The sequence below is a fragment of the Myxine glutinosa genome, chromosome 1 (genome assembly GCF_964187855.1).
Source record: "Myxine glutinosa chromosome 1, kmMyxGlut1.1, whole genome shotgun sequence".
NCBI lineage: Eukaryota > Metazoa > Chordata > Myxini > Myxiniformes > Myxinidae > Myxine > Myxine glutinosa.
This window is the reverse complement of record NC_136261.1, coordinates 94697114-94718444: the sequence shown is the minus strand read 5'-3', so window position 1 is coordinate 94718444 and position 21331 is coordinate 94697114. Positions and strand designations below refer to the sequence as shown.

At 51.0% G+C, this 21331-nt stretch overlaps 1 protein-coding gene across 1 annotated transcript in view; it reads right to left on the bottom strand.

Annotated features, from left to right (window-relative positions):
- The window catches only part of LOC137426516 (heat shock 70 kDa protein 4), a 111987-nt gene extending 91730 nt beyond the window's left edge, over positions 1–20257 (bottom strand). Inside the window, exon 1 of the mRNA XM_068115107.2 lies at positions 19815–20257. Coding sequence (XP_067971208.1) covers positions 19815–19921 — 107 coding nt within the window. The 5' untranslated portion in view covers positions 19922–20257. The remainder of the gene's footprint in view (positions 1–19814) is intronic.
- Between the last annotated feature and the right edge of the window lie 1074 nt (positions 20258–21331).

Here is a 21331-nt window from a genome sequence, read left to right as displayed (position 1 = left end):
AGAAAGAGGATAATAACCTTGTTACATACACGTCAGGTGGGTCGACGACAACCGTTGACTACCTGATGGTGCGTAGGCAAGATAGGGGGCACCTCCGAGACACAAAGGTGATCCCGGGGGAGGAGGCTGTTTCACAGCACCACTTGGTTGTCTGCGACGTAAGGGTGAAAGGTGCGAGGAGAGCTCGGCGGGTGAAGTACCAACCGAGAATGAAGGTGTGGAGGTTGAAAGAGGTGACAGTAAGGGAGGCATTAAAAGAGAGGCTGAGTAGGGTCGAGGATGATGTGGTTGAGCTTGAAAGTGGTTGGATGTCAATGAAAGCTAGTCTGTTGGGAGCCGTTGGTGAGGTATGTGGATGGACAAAAGGACCACCGAGGCACTCGGAAACATGGTGGTGGGATGATGAAGTTGGAAAGAGGATTGACGAGAAGAGGAAGAAGTTCAAGGAGTGGCAGAAGGCGAAGGGTACGGGAGCAGAAACAGCAGAGCATGAAAGTTATTAGGCAGCCAGGAAGGCTGCAAAGAAAGAGGTAGCAAAGGCGCAGGAGGCATGTAGGAAAATGTTCGGAGAACGCTTGGATTCGGAAGAGGGTCAGAAAGCAGTATTCAGGATTGCAAAGCAGATAGCGAAAGAGGTGTGATGTGATGGGGGTGAGCTGCTTGAAGGATGAAGTGGGACAAATCGTTGTCGACCCAGATGGAATTAAAGGAAGATGGAAAAGATATATGGAAATGCTGTTGAATACAGAGAATGAATGGGATGGCAACATAGAGTAACCCAGTTTTAGGACCGGCAGAGAAGATAACTGAGAAGGAAGTTGAGGAAGCGATAAAAGCAATAAAATTTTAAAAAACCACCTTTAGAGGCCATTTTTTCCCCGCAAGCGGGGGTTGGCCTTTTTCGGGAACTGTGGTTGTTGTTGTTTTTCGGTCCCCTTTTTGAAGCAATGTTTTACGGCCGGATGCCCTTCCTGACGCCAACCCTTTTTGCCGCCTTTAACGACAAGCAGGGAATTACCAGTGAACTGGTACTCAATTAGCCGACCTCGGAAGGATGACAGGCTGAGTCAACCCCCCTGGCGTTAATTCAGCGATTGACCGGGATTCGAACCCAGGATCCTAGGATCCTAAGCCGGCACCCTAGCCGCTAGCCCAACACCAGGGACTAAGCGATAAAAGCAATGAAGGGTAGAAAAGCGGGAGGGCCGACGGGAGTTGTGGGAGATATGTTGAAGGCAGCAGGACGTTGGGGTGTGAAGAGAATGACAGAGATCTGTAACCTGGTGGTGAAAGAAGGCCGCATTCCAGTGGATTGGGAACCGAGTACCCTCGTCCCTCTATACAAGGGGAAAGGTGACCCTCTGGAGTGTGGCTCGTACCGAGCGATAAAGTTATTGGAGCATGGAATGAAGGTATTGGAAAGGGTGTTGGAGAGGAGGATAAGGAAGAAAGTGAAGAGCGACGAAATGCAGTTTGGATTTATGCCAGGAAGAGGAACGACAGACGCGCTTTTCATTGTGAGGCAGTTGCAGGAGAAGTACATGGAGAAGAGGAAGAAGTTGTTTCTTGGGTTTATTGATCTGGAGAAAGCATTCGATCGGGTTCCACGCAAAGTATTGACATGGGCATTGAGGAAGTTAGGAGTGGCGGAATGGTTGATCAGAGTAGTGATGGCAATGTACAAAAGAGCGCGCACAGCTGTAAGGACGAAGGACGGGAACAGTGGTGAGTTCGAGGTGAAGGTGGGAGTGCATCAGGGGTCGGTACTAAGTCCACTACTATTTGTAGCTGTGATGGAGGTGCTGGCTCAGAACGTAAAGGAGGGTTTACCGTGGGAGTTGTTGTATGCAGATGATCTGGTGTTGATTGCGGAAAGTATGGATGGACTGAAGGAAAAGATGAACACGTGGAAGGAATGTATGGAGACAAAAGGTCTGAAGGTGAATATCGGAAAGACGAAGGTGATGGCAAGTGGTAAAGCATGTGGTGAGGTGGAAAGAACTGGGAAGTGGCCCTGTGCTGTGTGTAGGAAGGGTGTCGGAGTGAACTCCATTCAGTGTACAATGTGCGCTGAGTGGGTTCATCAAAAATGTAGTGGTCTGAGAGGGTCATTAACCAGTGTGGCAGCTACATTCAAATGTAAGGTGTGCACAGATGGAGGAAATGTTGAGTTGGATCTTGGAGACGGCGTGAAGCTGGAAGGTGTGAAAACATTTTGCTACCTCGGAGACATGCTGAATGGAGAAGGTGGATCAGACTCGGCAACGGTTGCTCGAGTGAGATGTGCATGGAAGAAGTTTTGGGAATTGAGTGGCGTGCTGATGATGAGGGGAGTGTCGTTGAAGCTGAAGGGAAAGGTGTATGCTGCATGTGTGAGAAGTGTTATGATTTATGGGAGCGAGACATGGGTAATGAACGTAGAGCAGCAACGAAGGTTGGAAAGGGTGGAAATGCGAATGGTTCGACGGATGTGCGGAGTATCGTTGAGAGAGAGGAAGACAAATGATGAATTGCGAAAGATGATGGGAATAGAGCCTGTGATTGATGCTGTGAAGAGGAACAGGTTGAGATGGTTTGGTCATGTGTTGAGGAAGGATGAAAGTGACTGGTTGAGAAGAGTGATGGAAATGAATGTAGAAGGAAGTAGAAGACGGGGAAGACCGAGAAAGACTTGGCTAAAGATGGTGGAAGAAGAAATGCGGGCAAGGGGGTTAACAAGGAGAGATGCAGAAAATAGGGCAAAATGGAGAAGATTGTCATGGGGACCGCAAGGCTAACCCCCGCTCTAGCAGGGAAAATGGCCTTTAAAATGCATGTTGTTGTTGTTGTTGTTGTTGTTCACCATTGAGTAATTGGGCCCAAAACAATATCTCAAAGTTGTGGACAGATTTGGACGAAACTTTGTGGACATGATGCGTGTGTGACAAGGGCAAATCTATTCAATTTTGGTTCAGGTCCGAATCCAGATGCTGCAATCAGTGGGATACAAAATGTAAACAGTTCAGCTCGTCAGATCTATGCACTCCAGCAAGTGCCGTACTAGCTTCACCCACATTAAGGTTTTCCATATGCGCGCGCATATTAACAGGAATTGGTAGGTACTCGACACTTCATTTTCGTGAGTCGGATTTGCATCAACAACAACATGCATTTTAAAGGCCATTTTCACTGCTAGCGGGGGTTAGCCTTGCGGTCCGCATGACAATCTTCTCCATCTTGCCCTATTTTCTGCATCTCTCCTTGTTAACCCCCTTGCCCGCATTTCTTCTTCCACCATATTTTGCCAAGTCTTTCTCTGTCTTCCCCGTCCTCTACTTCCTTCTACATTCATTTCCATCACTCTTCTCAACCAGTCACTTTAATCCTTCCTCAACACATGACCAAACCATCTCAACCTGTTCCTCTTCACAGCATCAATCACAGGCTCTATTCCCATCATCTTTCGCAATTCATCATTTGTCTTCCTCTCTCTCAACGATACTCCGCACATAGACCGAACCATTCGCATTTCCACCCTTTCCAGCCTTCGTTGCTGCTCTACATTAATGACCCATGTCTCGCTCCCATAAATCATAACAATTCTCACACATGCAGCATACACCTTTCCCTTCAGCTTCAACGACACTCCCCTCCTCATCAGCACACCACTCAGTTCCCGAAACTTCTTCCATGCACATCTCACTCCAGCAACCGTTGCCGTGTCTGATCCACCTTCTCCATTCAGCATGCCTCCGAGGAAGCAAAATGTTTTCACACCTTCCAGCTTCACGCCGTCTCCAAGATCCAACTCAACATTTCCTCCATCTGCAGCTCCCTCTGTGCACACCTTACATTTGAATGTAGCTGCCACAGTGGTTAATGACCCTCTCAGACAACTACATTTTTGATGAACCCACTCAGCGCACATTGTACATTGAATGGAGTTCACTCCGACACCTTTCCTGCACACAGCACATGGCCACTTCCCAGTTCTTTCCACCTCACCACATTCTTTACCACTTGCCATCACCTTCGTCTTTCCTATATTCACCTTCAGACCTTTTGTCTCCATACATTCCTTCCACTTGTTCATCTTTTCCTTCAGTCCATCCATACTTTCCGCAATCAACACCCGATCATCTGCATACAACAACTCCCACGGTAAACCCTCCTTTACGTTCTGAGCCAGCACCTCCATCACAGCTACAAATAGTAGTGGACTTATTACCGACCCCTGATGCACTCCCACCTTCACCTCAACCTCACCACTGTTCCCGTCCTTACAGCTGTGCGCGCTTTTGTACATTGCCATCACTACTCTGATCAACCATTCCTCCACTTCTAACTTCCTCAACGCCCATGTCAATACTTCGCGTGGAACCCTATCGAATGCTTTCTCCAGATCAACAAACCCAAGAAACTACTTCTTCCTCTTCTCCATGTACTTCTCCTGGAACTGCCACACAATAAAGAGCGCGTCTCTTGTTCCTCTTCCTGGCATAAATCCAAACTGCATTTCGTCGATCTTCACCTTCTTCCTTATCCTCCTCTCCAACACCCTTTCCAATACCTTCATTCCATGCTCCAATAACTTTATCGCTCGGTACGAGCCACACTCCAGAGGGTCACCTTTCCCCTTGTATAGAGGGACGAGGGTACTCAGTTCCCAATCCACCGGAATGCGGCCTTCTTTCACCACCAGATTACAGATCTCTGTCATTCTCTTCACACCCCAACTTCCTGCTGCCTTCAACATATCTCCCACAACTCCCGTCGGCCCTCCCGCTTTTCTACTCTTCATTGCTTTTATCGCTTCCTCAACTTCCTCCTCAGTTATCTTCTCTGCCGGTCCTAAAACTACGTTACTCTCTATGTTGCCATCCCATTCATTCTCTGTATTCAACAGCATTTCCATATATCTTTTCCATCTTCCTTTAATTCCATCTGGGTCCACAACGATTTGTCCCACTTCATCCTTCAAGCAACTCACCCCCATCACATCACACCTCTTTCGCTATCTGCTTTGCAATCCTGAATACCGCTCTCTGACCCTCTTCCGAATCCAAGCGTTCTCCAAACATTTTCCTATGCATCCAGGAATCCATTTTCCTATGCACGAACGGATTTGCATCCAGGAACAATAATTATTTTATTGTTAACTATTGTGAAAATACCACTTTGCAAACCTGTTTGTGTGACGGTTAATGTGGCTGGCCCAAGATCTTTGGGTTTGAGTCCCTGTCGTGACGTTGAAATAACACCAGCTAGGCTGATTCAGGCTGTCATCCTTCCGAGGTCGGCAAAACGAGTACCTGCTTACTGCCAACGGGGCACTAGATCAATGGCAACTTTTCTTCTTCTCTTCCTGGAAGGCAATTCTGACTGAAGGATTCCTCAGATCATTCCACAAATCCCAGGACAAGTGTGTCCTCAGAAAAGCCAAAAAACATTTGGCCAACCAAAAGGATGAACACTCATCAAATCTGTCTCCTGCAAAGTCTGTCTCTGGTGTATATGCTCCCCCTACACCTCTCCCCTAACTGAATAGCACAACAGCTTAGTCTCCTTCTAAGGTTAAATGTCTCAATTATGTGTTTTCTTCTCGACCTTGTAGCCAAACCCTCACTTCCTAAACATACCCTACCCTCTCATATCCAACTGTTCCTGGACACTGTCTTTCCCACTTGAGAAAGTGGAGAGATTTCTGGCAAACCGAGACTCCGATTCTACAAGCACAGGCCCAGCCTGGCCCAAGTTGCCAGTAGTACACGATCTTTTTCTTTTCAACAAAGTACCATTAAAAAGTATGTAGAATTAGAATGAGAGTACATCAATAAAGTATGGAGAATTAGTTGTCAGCAAGTCTATAAAATACATACTATAACACCACATAAAAATCTGGACGAGGGGATGCAATCTATTGCTCGTTCTAATTCTCTCCATGTCCATTTTTTTTTTTTTTTGTATACTGAATCGAGGCTCGTGAAAGAGTTAACATTTACTTCACAAACAAATCGACCAGACAAACAAAATACACAAAAAGAGGGAGCGGAAGACAAGATGGGGAGAAAAGGGGAAGCACACAAACACAACATCCGAGAGCAGGGAGATGTGTGGAAGGGAGAGGGCCCGGGGGGAGGAGGAGACATGGGGGGCGGGGGGGAGGGAGAAGTATAAAGCACAAGGACACCAAAGACTTCCAGGACAGAAGTTGGTATTTCAAAAAGTGGAATTAGGGTGAAATTAGCGGGGGTAGAAAAGATCAAGGTTTTGGATGGGGGAAGATAAGAGATGGTGGTGAACAGCTGTTTTAAAGACTTGGAGGGTGGAGTGGGATTGAAGAGAGTGAGGGAGTTTGTTCCAGAGGCGGGAGAAAAGAGGAATGAAGGAGTGAAGGTGAGCAGAGTCTTGATTTTGGCAGTTTAACCAAAAGAGGGTTGCAGGCAGATCTTGTGCGACCTGTAGGAATATTTGCGGGACAGAGCCCAGAGAGAGCTGGGGGGGCAAGGCTAGAGAGGAGTCGGTAGAAGACGGGAAGTTAGCAAACATCTGCGTGGAAGATATCATATCAATCTGCGTGGAAGTTGGCAAACATCACTGCCATGCACAAAAATCGGAGCACGAGTCATGAAGCTCACCTGGATGAAGATCAATGACGTCATAAAATATCAAAGTTTGGGCCATGTGCAGAAAATCTGGTCACGTGATTGGTTGAGTGGAAGCCCGATTAAAGCGATAAATGTTTGCAGGTCATATTTTTGGCTAAGGGTATGGCTGTGCAGCTAATAGAACACCCCCTATGGGTTACAGCCAGAATTTTTCGTTTTAGGCCGAATTTCAACCCGTTGATAAGCACAGATTCTGATGTGGTCAACACACCTTCATTAGGCATCAGACATGAAGCTCGTGACAAAGTTGAATTAAAATCGTTTGGTTTAAGGGATAATGACTGAAGTGTTTACAGACTCGCACTTACTGACCGACTTACCTACGGACACTGCTCAATCGCATAAGCTCACCGGACTAAACTCCAAGCAAAATGAAAATGGTGCAAAAACAGATCCTCTTGACTACAGGCCTATAATACTGCTTCCAATTTTAAGCAAGGTGATGGAATCTATCATTGCAGTTGACATGAAATCTCCAAATCTTTCTCCAACCTTTTCTTGACTGTTTTCCAACATGTGTGTACCACGGTTTAGAATAGGTACACCGTATCCCTGCGTGTTGTAAGAGGCGACTAAAGGGGTTGGCATCAGGAAGGGCATCCGGCCATAAAAACAATGCCTCAAAAAGAGAACCATGACAATTACGACTACATATGGGCAGGGTACAGCCCGAAGTACCCCGTGGGGAACCCCACTCCCTCTCGTCAAAACTCAAGGTGGGGAACCCGATCGAAGCAAGGGTGGAAATCACTCCATTTATGACGACGAAAAGTCTGATGCCCGACGTGGAGATCGGTTTCTGAGGTTTGGGACATGGAATGTAGAGACAATGACAGGGAGATCAGAAGTGGTGGAAGTATTGGTCAGAAGAAGAGTGGACATATGTTGTGTGCAGGAGACGAGATGGAAGGGGAGTGGTGTGAGAATGGTGAAGGGTAGGCAGGGACAGAAATACAAGTTTGTGTGGCAAGGGTGCCCAGAGGGCGTGAATGGTGTTGGTGTCCTGTTTTCTGAGGAGTTTGTAGACAGTGTGGTGAGTGTGACTAGAGTGAGTGATAGGTTGATGATGGTGAAAATAATGATTGGAAAGCTCTTGGTGAACATCTCGGGATATGCTCCGCAGGTTGGTCGGAGCGATGAAGAGAAGGACAAGTTCTGGTGTGCTATAGAGAAGCTGATGGAAAACGTGAAAGATGAAGTTGTTGTGGTAGGAGGAGACCTAAATGGACATGTGGGAAGGAGTATGGACGGTTTTGAGGGAGTTCATGTGGGTTACGGATGTGGTGTGAGAAATGGAGAAGGTGAAAGGATTTTGAGTTTGCTGATGGAGCTGATTTGTTGATTTGTAATACCCAGTTCCAGAAAGAGGATAATAAGCTTGTTACATACACGTCAGGTGGGTCGACGACAACCGTTGACTACCTGCTGGTGCGTAGGCGAGATAGGGGGCACCTCCGGGACACAAAGGTGATCCCGGGGGAGGAGGCTGTTTCACAGCACCACTTGGTCGTCTGCGACATAAGGGTGAAAGGTGCGAGGAGAGCTCGGCGGGTGAAGTACCAACCGAGAATGAAGGTGTGGAGGTTGAAAGAGGTGACAGTGAAGGAGGCATTAAAAGAGAGGCTGATTATGGTAGAGGATGATGTGGTTGAGCTTGAAAGTAGTTGGATGTCAATGAAAGATAGTCTGTTGGGAGCCGTTGGTGAGGTATGTGGATGGACAAAAGGACCACCGAGGCAAACGGAAACATGGTGGTGGGATGATGAAGTTGGAAAGAAGATTGACGAGAAGAGGAAGAAGTTCAAGGAGTGGCAGAAGGCGAAGGATATGGGGGCAGAAAAGGCAGAGCATGAAAGTTATAAGGCAGCCAAGAAGGCTGCAAAGAAAGGGGTAGCAAAGGCACAGGAGGCATGTCGGAAAATGTTCGGAGAACGCTTGGATTCGGAAGAGGGTCAGAGAGCGGTATTAAGGATTGTAAAGCAGATAGCGAAAGAGAGATGTGATGTGATGGGGGTGAGTTGCTTGAAGGATGAAGTGGGACAAATCGTTGTGGACCCAGATAGAATTAAAGGAAGATTGAAGAGATATATGGAAATACTGTTGAATGCAGAGAATGAATGGGATGGCAACATAGACTCAGAGAGAGTAACCCAGTTTTAGGACTGGCAGAGAAGATAACCGAGAGGAAGTTGAGGAAGCGATAAAAACAATGAAGAGTAGAAAAGCGGGAGGGCCGACGGGAGTTGTGGGAGATATGTTGAAGGCAGCGGGAAATTGGGGTGTGAAGAGAATGACAGAGATCTGCAATCTGGTGGTGAAAGAAGGCCACATTCCAGTGGATTGGGAACAGAGTACCCTCGTCCCTCTATACAAGGGGGAAGGTGACCCTCTGGATTGTGGCTCGTATCGAGCGATAAAGTTATTGGAGCATGGAATGAAGGTATTGGAAAGTGTGTTGGAGAGGAGGATAAGGAAGAAAGTGAAGATTGACGAAATTCAGTTTGGATTTATGCCAGGAAGAGGAACGACACGCACTTTTTATTGTGAGGCAGTTGCAGAAGTATATGGAGAAGAGGAAGAAGTTGTTTCTTGGGTTTGTTGATCTGGAGAAAGCATTCGATAGGGTTCCACGTGAAGTCGTGACATGGGCATTGAGGAAGTTAGGAGTGGAGGAATGGTTGATCAGAGTAGTGATGGCAATGTACAAAAGGGCGCGCACAGCTGTAAGGAGGAAGGACGGGAACAGTGGTGGGTTTGAGGAGAAGGTGGGAGTGCATCAGGGGTCGGTACTAAGTCCACTACTACTTGTAGCTGTGATGGAGGTGCTGGCTCAGAACGTAAAGGAGGGTTTACCATGGGAGTTGCTGTGTGCAGATGATCTGGTGTTGATTGCAGAAAGTATGGATGGACTGAAGGAGAAGATGAACAAGTGGAAGGAATGTATGGAGACAAAAGGTCTGAAGGTGAATATCGGAAAAAGGAAGGTGATGGCAAGTGATAAAGCATGTGGTGAGGTGGAAAGACCTGGGAAGTGGCCGTGTGCTCTGTGCAGGAAGGGTGTCGAAGTGAATTCCATTCAATGTGCAATATGCGCTGAGTGGGTTCATCAAAAATGTAGTGGTTTGAGAGGGTCATTAACCAGTATGGCAGCTACATTCAAGTGTAAGGTGTGCACAGAGGGAGTTGCAGATGGAGGAAATGTTGAGTTGGATCTTGGAGACGGCATGAAGCTGGAAGGTGTGAAAACATTTTGTTACCTAGGAGACATGCTGAATGGAGAAGGTGGATCAGACTCGGCAACGGTTGCTCGAGTGAGATGTGCATGGAAGAAGTTTCAGGAACTGAGTGGCGTGCTGACGAGGAGGGGAATGTCGTTGAAGCTGAAGGGAAAGGTGTATGCTGCAATTGCTGCATGTGTGAGAAGTGTTATGATTTCTGGGAGTGAGACATGGGTAATGAATGTAGAGCAGCAACGAAGGCTGGAAAGGGTGGAAATGCTAATGGTTCGGTGGATGTGTGGAGTATCGTTGAGAGAGAGGAAGACAAATAATGAATTGGAAAGATGATGGGAATAGAGCCTGTGATGGATGCTGCGAAGAGAAACAGGTTGAGATGGTTTGGTCATGTGTTGGGGAAGGATGAAAGTGACTGGTTGAGAAGAGTAATGGAAATGAATGTACACAGGGTGACCCAAAAAAAACCTCCCACATTTTCAAGGTAAATGAAAAAAAATTGTTAAAGATAATCAATATATTATTTGCACACATGAAACTTCATTCAATCGTTTTTATTCATCATGTTTTAAAGATGACATCCTCCAAATGGTGGCCGTCATTGTCTATACACGCTTGGAGGTGATTTCTGAAGGCTGCCATGGCTCGACGGGTCATGTCGGGTGGAACAGCGGCTATCTCCTGCTGAATAGCAACCTTAAGGGCTTCAAGAGTTTGGGGTCGATGAGTATACACTCGTGATTTAAGGTAGCCCCACAGAAAAAAAATCACAAGGGGCGAGGTCAGGGGAACGGGCCGGCCACCCATCATCGCCACGCAACGAGATCACCGGATCCGGAAACATTTCCCTCAGCACTTGCAATGATCTTCGAGCTGTGTGTGCCGTAGCTCCATCTTGCTGAAACCACACATCAAGTTCTTCAAGCTCAAGGTGTTCGAGTTGTGGCCTTAGAAAGTTTTCGAGCATATCAATGTAACGGTCAGAAGTTACGGTAACAGTTAAACCACCCTCTTCAAAGAAATAAGGACCCACGATGCCAACATCGGCAACAGCACACCACACAGTCACTCGATCGGAGTGCAACGGTCTTTCGTGTAGGATGCGAGGGTTGTCTTCAGACCAATAGCGAAAATTTTGTTTGTTTACAGAGCCACTCAAATGAAAATGAGCTTCGTCACTGCACAAGAGAACAGCATCTTCCGGAACACATTGCAGAATGTTCTCGCATAACTCCCTGCGGCTTATCCAGTCTCGCATTGAGTTCTTGCACAACTGTCATTTTGTATGAATGGAAGTGGAGGTCTTTGTGTAAGATTCTCCTTGCAGTTTCCCGGGATATCCCTTCAGCAAAAGCATGCTTCCGCGCAGAACGTCTCAGAGACTGCACAACAGATCGCCTCAATGCTTCAATATCCTCAGGCGTACGAGCACTCCTAGGTCGACCAGGTGATTTTCTTTTTAAAGCCGAGCCTGTTGCCCTGAAATTCTCAACCCACTGCAAGATGGTTTTCCGTTCTGGAACGTTTTGGTTCCGTGGAATACTGAAACGTCTTCGAAAGGCCCTCTGCACGGCGATCACGGAACGGTTGTTTGTGAAGAACGCTTCGACAGCGAATGCACGGTGTGCTCCCGACCACGCCATGTTGGCGACTGAGGACGGTTGGGGTTGGGCTATCAACAGACCCTAGCCCCACCCCTCCCGCCTCACTACTGCCAGTGCTGCAGCCTTTCGAAATGTGGGAGGTTTTTTGGGGTCACCCTGTCGAAGGAAGTAGAGGACGGCGAAGACCGAGAAAGACTTGGCTGAAGATGGTCGAAGAAGAAATGCGGGCAGGGGGGTTAACAAGGGGAGATGCAGAAAATAGGGCAAAATGGAGAACATTGTCATGGGGACCGCAAGGCTAACCCCCGCTCTTGCAGGGAAAATGGCCTTAAATGCCTGTTGTTGTTGTTGTTGTTGTTGTGTTTCCAACAGGCCGATCTCATATTAGTTTGGTAATTTAATAATGGAACTTACCATAATGGAGATTTATTTTTAAAATTTATTTTACAAAATAATTCAAAATGAAATACATAAATATCTAATTTGCAAAAGTATTCAACCCCGAGTCAATAAATCATGGAAGCGCCTGTGGCAGTGATTACAGCTTCGCGTCTTTTGGTTATGTCTGCATCAGCTTTGCACATCTGGATTTGGGAAGTTTCTCCCATTCTTCATCGCAGATTTGCTCAAGCTCTGTAAAGTTGAATGCGGAGCGTCGGTGAACAGCAATTTTCAAGTATTTCCACAGATTCTCAATAGGATTCAAGTCTGGGCTTTGGCTGGGCCACTCAAAGACTTTCACATTCTTGTTCTGAACCCATTTAGTCAGGCAGATAGGTGTATCCATCATAAGAATTGTGGGTTTAGACGTACAAGCATGAAATTTGGCACAGTCATAGATAATAATCTAATGAATAATTCCAGATATGGACCCACCGCGAAAACGTCCTATGGTAGCCATGGCGGCCATTTTACAAAATGGCCGTTTTGACCGCAATTATTTTTTACCGGACACAAATGCTTCTTTATGTTCTAATGAAATGACTTTAGATACACATATATGCCATAATTGTATTCTCCAAATGACCACAATTTGCATTTGTGTTGCCAGCAATGTCAATTAACCCACCAAGCACTGTAACGGTAACTTATATTACTAGATAGTTCCAGTTTGATCTTGTTTATACGTCACAATTTTCTCCACCACACTGGCACAAAGCGGTACATTTCAAACTAGCTTGTTTGCACTTGCATCATCCCTTGCAACCCTTTTTGCATTTACAACAAATCAGCTCCCTTGATGAAATGCTGGCTTCAGGAAGCATGGACCACAGGGGTTTCCAGTTGTGGGGATCGATCCATCCCCAATCCCCAGGTGAGGGCAGATCCATAACAACCTTGAGCATGTTTCCCCAGCAGTGGCCACCCGTGTACACAGCCCTCTTGATTTGTTGTACCAGGGCTCCTCGGGTAGGGGGAATAGCTTGCATGGCTCGTCCTTTCTTCGTGAAGAGTGCCTGTCGAGCTTCGTCTATGTTGACGAGATTGCTGGTGCGATCGTAGAGAAAAATGGTGAACCGCTCGAGCACTGCCACAACGTCATCAGAGATGTCTGCTGTCCCCGTGGAGAGATGAACTAACGCTGGCGTCAATTCGTCAAATACTTTCCAGGTATCCCATGCTGTATTCTTGCCCCGTGTATTAAATGACGAGACTGTGTCACACCCTGTGTATGCATGGAACATCGGGAGGGCCTGTGACTTATCTGGTCCGAGGAATGCTGCAATTTCATGTGCTGGAATATACCTGAAGTGCTGGCCTGTCCCAAAGGCCACCCAAAGCTCCTGGATTTTGAGTTTGGTTGTTGCTGCCACAGCCAATACCACTATATCTGTATCCACCGTACGCAGAAGAATTTTCTGAAATCCATCACGGACTGCATCCGCGAGATGTATCATCATTCGTGTATCAGCCTCCTCATGGTCACATGGGGCAAGATGACTGGTGTCGCGTGCGGGAATGCACGTCACATCTGAACCATCCGTGGTGACTATCTGCTTATCTGATACAAGATGTGTGATGTGTTTTGTCAAGAAGGCAAACAGTTCTGTTTTGTTTGCATCAATTCTCAGGAACTGCTGCCAATTTCCTGGAAGAACAGTGGATCCGTCAACTCCCCTTCGAATGCCTTTCCCACGTTTGTCCCTGGCTTGAGATTTTTCTACACATTTTTTCCTATCTATAGACACCTTCAAAAATAGGCTTCAAAAAGGGGACCGAAAAACAACAACCACGGTTCCCGAAAAAGGCCAACCCCCGCTTGCGGGGAAAAATTGCCTCTAAAGGTGGTTTTTATAGACACCAATGAGAAGTATATTTGGGGGGGGGGGGTACACGAGACCCCTATCTAGCCACTAGACTAAAAGCGGCCATTTTGTAAAATGGCCGCCACGGCTACCATTGGACGTTTTCGCGGTGGGTCCATATCTGGAATTATTCATTGGACTATTATCTATGACTGTGCCAAATTTCATGCTTGTACGTATAAACCCACAATTGTTACACCTATCTGCCTGACTAATTCCAGTGTTGCTTTGGCTGTGTTTGGGGTCATTGTCCTGTTGGAATGTAAATCTTCGCCGCAGTCCAAGGCCTTTTGCACTCTGAGGCAAGTTCTCCTCAAGGATTTGCCTGTATTTGGCGAAAAAAAACAAATGTCGGTCATTACATGTGCACACATGCAACTTTGGAAATACTTTTGTGGGTGAGCTTTGTGAACATGGACATCGTAATCCAGATCAACTTGGTAAGTGCTACATCCCATGGATCTGGTTTCCACATTTTGTTTTTCCACCTGCCGTTATAATTATATTTACATTGTATCATTCCCCGATATCGCCCAGGAGCGCAGGAGAGAATTTTAGATGTAGACGTGAGGAAATTTGTACTTTTTATTCTTGATGTTCAAATCAAATTCCTCTGACTGGGCTCTCCAGAGATTGGTTGACGGAATTTTAATCATTATTTAATGACAGCAATCCCCATACAAAACAGCTGACTGACGTACGTGGAATATTGGCTGTGCTCGTCTTCCGTTTTCCGCAATCACGAAAAAAAGAAAGAAAGAAAGAAAAAAGAAAAAAAAACTGCTGTTAACGCCAGGAAAGGAACTGTAGAATGATCAATTTCCAATTTCCAGCACACTGCTCCCTTCAATGTAGAAATGGTTCAGTTGCTCTTTCAATATGGCTGCATGCACAGAACCTCACGCCCAGCTGCCTTGCAGGCTTCACCAACTGCGAGGACAGTTTTACATTTCCTCCTAAGCTATTGGTCAATATCTCTGCCATAACCACTGGAGTAGTATCCTAGCACTAGCTCAGATACATGGAAAGACCACATCAGTCAAATCTGGTGTAATCAATCGACCGCCGCAATAATATTGTTGGACTGGTCATTTGTCACTCGGTGAGGCGACATTTGCGGCGCAGCAGCCCATGGCTTTCTGCATTCTATGCACTGAACTGTTTGTTGTCCTGGCATTTTGAGCTATGAGCAAGAACGGGTCCTTTCATAGCTTTCACTGGGCCCAGATTCACCTTGCCTATTGTGGCCTTCCTGGTTTGCTTGGTGTTCGTCTGCAACTAAATTTTGCTTTTTAAGGCAGGTTTTGCATATGGCATATCTGACTTGTCAGAACCGCAGACATCAAACTTATTGCAGCATTAATTTGTGTGATAGAGAAAAGGGACAGGCAACCAGTTAACCGTTTCCGTATATTTGGATAAATGTCAATCCACAACATTCCACATTGGTTTTGGGGAGTCCCACATAAAATGAAGTTGTCCTAAGGTGACCGATGCAGGACCGAATAAAGTGCATGTGCACAATGTGGTAAAACTCCAAAATAGTCAACTCTATAGCATTTTTCAAAAAAAAAAAAAAAAATTCCCAAAACACTGCCACCATAGTCATAGTTTTGTGGCTGCCGCCATTTTGAAGGCTCCGCAGAAGTAACAGACCCAAACAAACATTTCTTTCAGCAACGCCCCCCCCCCCCCCCGCCCCTTCCCCTTCCTCCACGGTCCCCATGACCTGGACCATGCACTGCAATCACTATTCTGCAAATGAAAGGTCAACTTAGCTCATGATAAGTTGCAATACCAGGACAACATCAGCGAGTATAGTGAAAAGAAATACATAGGTATAATGTATCGAATAGACATGTCAGTGAAAATTTGATTGAGGCAGTGCTTGTTCCAGGTCAAACCAGTGAAAAACAATTTCTTGCAATGGAGGGAGGGAGAGGGGTTGTGGGCACAGTAGAGTGTGTTGGGAGCAGGGGGTGAAATGACTGTTTTGACAGAGTATTCTTAAAGAAGGTGGGCCGGTAGGGTAAGGACGTAGGGCAGGTCACGGCTGGGGTAGTTGACAATTAGGTTTCCCTGGTAGGCCACTCCGGCAACCACCGAAGGAGGAGGAGCCTGGGTCCACCGAGGGAGCGGGATGCCAAGACTGCAGAGGGCCCGAAGACCCCTCTGCGGAGGAAACCTGCCCTGCTTCTGCGAAGGGAGGGGGAGGTGCAAACCAGGGAAGGGTGAGCGGTGGGACAGCGGTAGGGGGAGGAGAGGAGGGTGGTTGACCCCCGTGGAGGGAAGAGGTGAAGGAATGAGTACTGTGAAAGGGAAAGAAGGTGGGCTGGTCGCGCCTCTGCTGGGAAGGAGACGGTCACAATTCTGTGTCCGGCCTCGCCTCCGCCACCAGGGCAGGGAACCAGGCACCACAGTGGGACCCCGAGGGATAGGGCGTGCCTGGGGCCACTGGAGGCATGGGCACTGCAAAAGAGAGTGGATAGTTGAGATCCATTGAAGCAGCAGGTAGCTGTGACTGCGGATGGACCAAGGACCCAGCAGTGGAAGAAACTTGCCCCGCTGTTTCAAAGGGACGAGAGGTTGCAACAGCGGATGGGGGCAGGCAGTTGAGATGGCGGTTAATATGTCTGGCCATGCCGACATAACAGAGCGCCCGGACCGCTGCGGGAGGGGAAGAGGGGAAAGCATCTGACCGACAAGGGAGGGAGGGGAAGCATGTCCCGGGCCGCCGAGGGAGGGAGGGAGGGAGGGGGAATGCACGGGCCACCAAGGGAGGAGGGAGCACACGCCCCGAACAGCCGAGGGAAAGGAGGCGGGATGGAGGCGGGATGGAGGCGGGGCGTGTTCCGGACAGTCAAGAGAGGAGGCGCCTGGGTCCACTGAGGAAGGAGACGCCAGAGGTGAAGGTGCGGACACCACTGAGGGAGCGGGAGGACGAGAGACTGAGGCAGCCGAGGGAAGGGGCGGCAGGGGCGGCGGAGGCAGCCGAGGGAGGGGTCGGCGGAGACAGCGTGGAGGGAGGGGTCGGCGGAGACGGCGTGGAGGGAGGGGTCGGCGGAGACGGCGTGGAGGGAGGGGTCGGCGGCGACGGCGTGGAGGGAGGGGTCGGCGGAGACCGCGTGGAGGGAGGGGTCGGCGGAGACCGCGTGGAGGGAGGGGTCGGCGGAGACCGCGTGGAGGGAGGGGTCGGCGGCGACCGCGTGGAGGGAGGGGTCGGCGGAGACCGCGTGGAGGGAGGGGTCGGCGGAGACCGCGTGGAGGGAGGGGTCGGCGGAGACCGCGTGGAGGGAGGGGTCGGCGGAGACCGCGTGGAGGGAGGGGTCGGCGGAGACCGCGTGGAGGGAGCGGTCGGCGGAGACCGCGTGGAGGGAGCGGTCGGCGGAGACCGCGTGGAGGGAGGGGTCGGCGGAGACCGCGTGGAGGGAGGGGTCGGCGGAGACGCGTGGAGGAAGGGGTCGGCGGAGACCGCGTGGAGGGAGGGGTCGGCGGAGACGCGTGGAGGAAGGGGTCGGCGGAGACCGCGTGGAGGGAGGGGTCGGCGGAGACCGCGTGGAGAGAGGAGTCGGCGGAGACCGCGTGGAGGGAGCGGTCGGCGGAGACCGCGTGGAGGGAGGGGTCGGCGGAGACCGCGTGGAGGGAGGGGTCGGCGGAGACGCGTGGAGGAAGGGGTCGGCGGAGACCGCGTGGAGGGAGGGGTCGGCGGAGACGCGTGGAGGAAGGGGTCGGCGGAGACCGCGTGGAGGGAGGGGTCGGCGGAGACCGCGTGGAGGGAGGGGTCGGCGGCGACCGCGTGGAGGGAGGGGTCGGCGGAGACCGCGTGGAGGGAGGGGTCGGCGGAGACCGCGTGGACGGAGGGGTCGGCGGAGACCGCGTGGACGGAGGGGTCGGCGGAGACCGCGTGGACGGAGGGGTCAGCGGAGACCGCGTGGAGGGAGCGGTCGGCGGAGAACGCGTGGAGAGAGGGAGGAGGCGGCGGAGACCGCGGAGGGAGGGAGCGAGGGATCGGCGGAGAGAGGGAGGGGTCGGCGGAGACCGTGGAGAGGGAGGGAGGTTTGGCGGAGACCGCGGAGGGAGGGAGGGGTCGGCGGAGACCGCGTGGAGGGAGGGGTCGGCGGAGACCGCGTGGAGGAAGGTTTGGCGCAGACCGCGGCGGGAGGGGTCGACGGAGACCGCGGAGGGAGGGAGCGAGGGATCGGCGGAGACCGCGGAGGGAGGGAGGGAGAAGTCGGCAGAGACCGCGGAGGGAGGGAGCGGTCGACGGAGATCGTGGAGGGAGGGAGGGAGGAGTCGGCGGAGACCGTGGAGGGAGGGAGCGAGGGATCGGCGGAGACCGCGGAGGGAGGGAGGGAGAAGTCGGCAGAGACCGCGGAGGGAGGGAGCGGTCGACGGAGATCGTGGAGGGAGGTAGGGAGGAGTCGGCGGAGACCGCGGAGGGAGGGAGCGAGGGGTCGGCGGAGACCGTGGAGGGAGGCGAGGGGTGGAGGGAGGGAGGGAGGGGTGGGCGGAGACCGTGGAGGGAGAGGGAGGGGTGGGCGGAGACCGTGGAGGGAGAGGGAGGGGTGGGCGGAGACCGTGGAGGGAGCGAGGGAGGGGTGGGCGGAGACCGTGGAGGGAGGGAGGGAGGGGTGGGCGGAGACCGTGGAGGGAGGGAGGGAGGGGTGGGCGGAGACCGTGGAGAGAGGGAGGGAGGGAGGGGTGGGCGGAGACCGTGGAGGGAGGGAGGGAGGGGTGGGCGGAGACCGTGGAGGGAGGGAGGGAGGGGTGGGCGGAGACCGTGGAGGGAGGGAGGGAGGGGTGGGCGGAGACCGTGGAGGGAGGGAGGGAGGGGTGGGCGGAGACCGTGGAGGGAGGGAGGGAGGGGTGGGCGGAGACCGTGGAGGGAGGGAGGGAGGGGTGGGCGGAGACCGTGGAGGGAGGGAGGGAGGGGTGGGCGGAGACCGTGGAGGGAGGGAGGGGTGGGCGGAGACCGTGGAGGGAGGGAGGGAGGGGTGGGCGGAGACCGTGGAGGGAGGAAGGGAGGGGTGGGCGGAGACCGTGGAGGGAGGGAGGGAGGGGTGGGCGGAGACCGTGGAGGGAGGGAGGGAGGGGTGGGCGGAGACCGTGGAGGGAGGGAGGGAGGGGTGGGCGGAGACCAGGGAGGGAGGGAGGGGTGGGCGGAGACCAGGGAGGGAGGGAGGGGTGGGCGGAGACCAGGGAGGGAGGGAGGGGTGGGCGGAGACCAGGGAGGGAGGGAGGGGTGGGCGGAGACCAGGGAGGGAGGGAGGGGTGGGCGGAGACCAGGGAGGGAGGGAGGGGTGGGCGGAGACCAGGGAGGGAGGGAGGGGTGGGCGGAGACCAGGGAGGGAGGGAGGGGTGGGCGGAGACCAGGGAGGGAGGGAGGGGTGGGCGGAGACCAGGGAGGGAGGGAGGGGTGGGCGGAGACCAGGGAGGGAGGGAGGGGTGGGCGGAGACCAGGGAGGGAGGGAGGGGTGGGCGGAGACCAGGGAGGGAGGGGTGGGCGGAGACCAGGGAGGGAGGGGTGGGCGGAGACCAGGGAGGGAGGGGTGGGCGGAGACCAGGGAGGGAGGGGTGGGCGGAGACCAGGGAGGGAGGGGTGGGCGGAGACCAGGGAGGGAGGGGTGGGCGGAGACCAGGGAGGGAGGAGTGGGCTGAGACCGTGGAGGGAGGGGTCGGCAGAGATCGTGGAGGGAGGGGTCGGCAGAGATCGTGGAGGGAGGGGTCGGCAGAGATCGTGGAGGGAGGGGTCGGCAGAGATCGTGGAGGGAGGGGTCGGCAGAGATCGTGGAGGGAGGGGTCGGCAGAGATCGTGGAGGGAAGGGTCGGCAGATCGTGGAGGGAAGGGTCGGCGGAGATCGTGGAGGGAAGGGTCGGTGGAGTCGTGGAGGGAGGGGTCGGTGGAGATCGTGGAGAGAGGGGTTGGTGAGAGCGAGGGTATGGGGCAGGGGGAGATTGCTTATGTGGTGAATGTGCAGCAAAATAAATGGAAAATGCATGAGACAAGATGTTAAAGTAACGTACGGTGTGCAGCGGTCGCTGAAGTCATTCGCCACCGTCTCGATCCCTCCGGTGCGAGCAACGGCGACATAGCAGGACTGGAAGCCCACGTCGAAGCCCACCACCGACATCTTGACCGCAGGACGCACTGAAGTGGAAATCAAAAATCCAACAACGCAGTAAACGGTCCGCGGTAACACGAATCCAGAGAAGAAATGGCGCTGCGAACCGAATCAATGTCGGCAATTCAGATTACTCGTGAAAACAGCGACGCTTTCCAGGACAGTCGTTTAACGCGCTGCGGAAACTTCGAGAAATGGCGAGAACGCCGGTCCTAGCTTTGCCGGCAAGGAAACCGCATTAATATTAACGACTGACTGCAGCACACGGCCTTATAAGTATGACTCACGAACAACCGGTGAAGCTACACGTTTAAGCTACGTCATCACGTACAATCCTGAATGCTCCACCCAGTTAGGGGGGCGGGCGAAAGAATAGGAGTTTGAAGCGGACAAGAAATTGATTCTGAAAAAATTAGTCTTTTAAAATTACTGTTCCATGAATTAATGTTTACTCTTCTGAACCCTCCTAGAAATTAAACGTTCAATGAACAAACGACGGAGACGAGAATTTGCATTTGGCGTTACGTTTTCCACCTCGTCAAGGAAGGTGTATTTGGGGAGACAGCACCGTTTGGATGGATCGAGATCACATCGGAAAAAAATCGATGAAATGCATTTTTAAATAATGGCGGAATACGAACACTTCATGTATATAATATACATTCGTCTCGCATTGAATTTATAATAAATTTTGTTGACGTCATAAACCCATTTATAGTAAACCCCTGAGTCATCTTCCAAGCAAAGTACCGCGCGACTGTGCTACGTCACATTTACAAACACGTGGTTGGAAATAGACCGGACAGGTGAAATGTTAAATATTTATACCAACCTCTTGACTAGTTTGATGGATACAAGCAAGTCTCGTAACCGTAAAACGTAATCGGTTATTTATCGGGAGCTCGAATAATACAGGACTGTATTAAGTGCCTGGCTGGTTGTTTCAAGATTGTCGTCATGACGTCGCGTCGTACGTTTTGCTTTTGCGAGACGTCAGCGCACGCCGCACGCGAAAGCTCATGAAGCTTCCAGAAAGGACGCTACCATTATCGCACGTGTGTGGGGGAGGGGCTACCAAAGAGTATTCAACTTCGAAAACATATTTAAGAAAATTATCCTCTAAACATGGAATTAAAGACATTGTCGTTTGAGTAAAACACTAAATATTCACTGGATTTTCTGTTTTTCTGTCTTTATTCGGCCGTTGGGATTGTTGCTATTTTATTATGCTGAATTACACCCCTCTCAAAGTGGTTTGCGCTATTTAGGATTGGGTGGGATGAAGAAACCCAGTTTTGGGCTTCAATAAAGTATTTATCCCCCCCCCCCCCCCCCCTGCATCCACCACTGATTATAGAGTATAAATTAGCGTTCACTACCAAAGCTGGAAACCCATGGTAAAAATACCGCGGTGGAAAA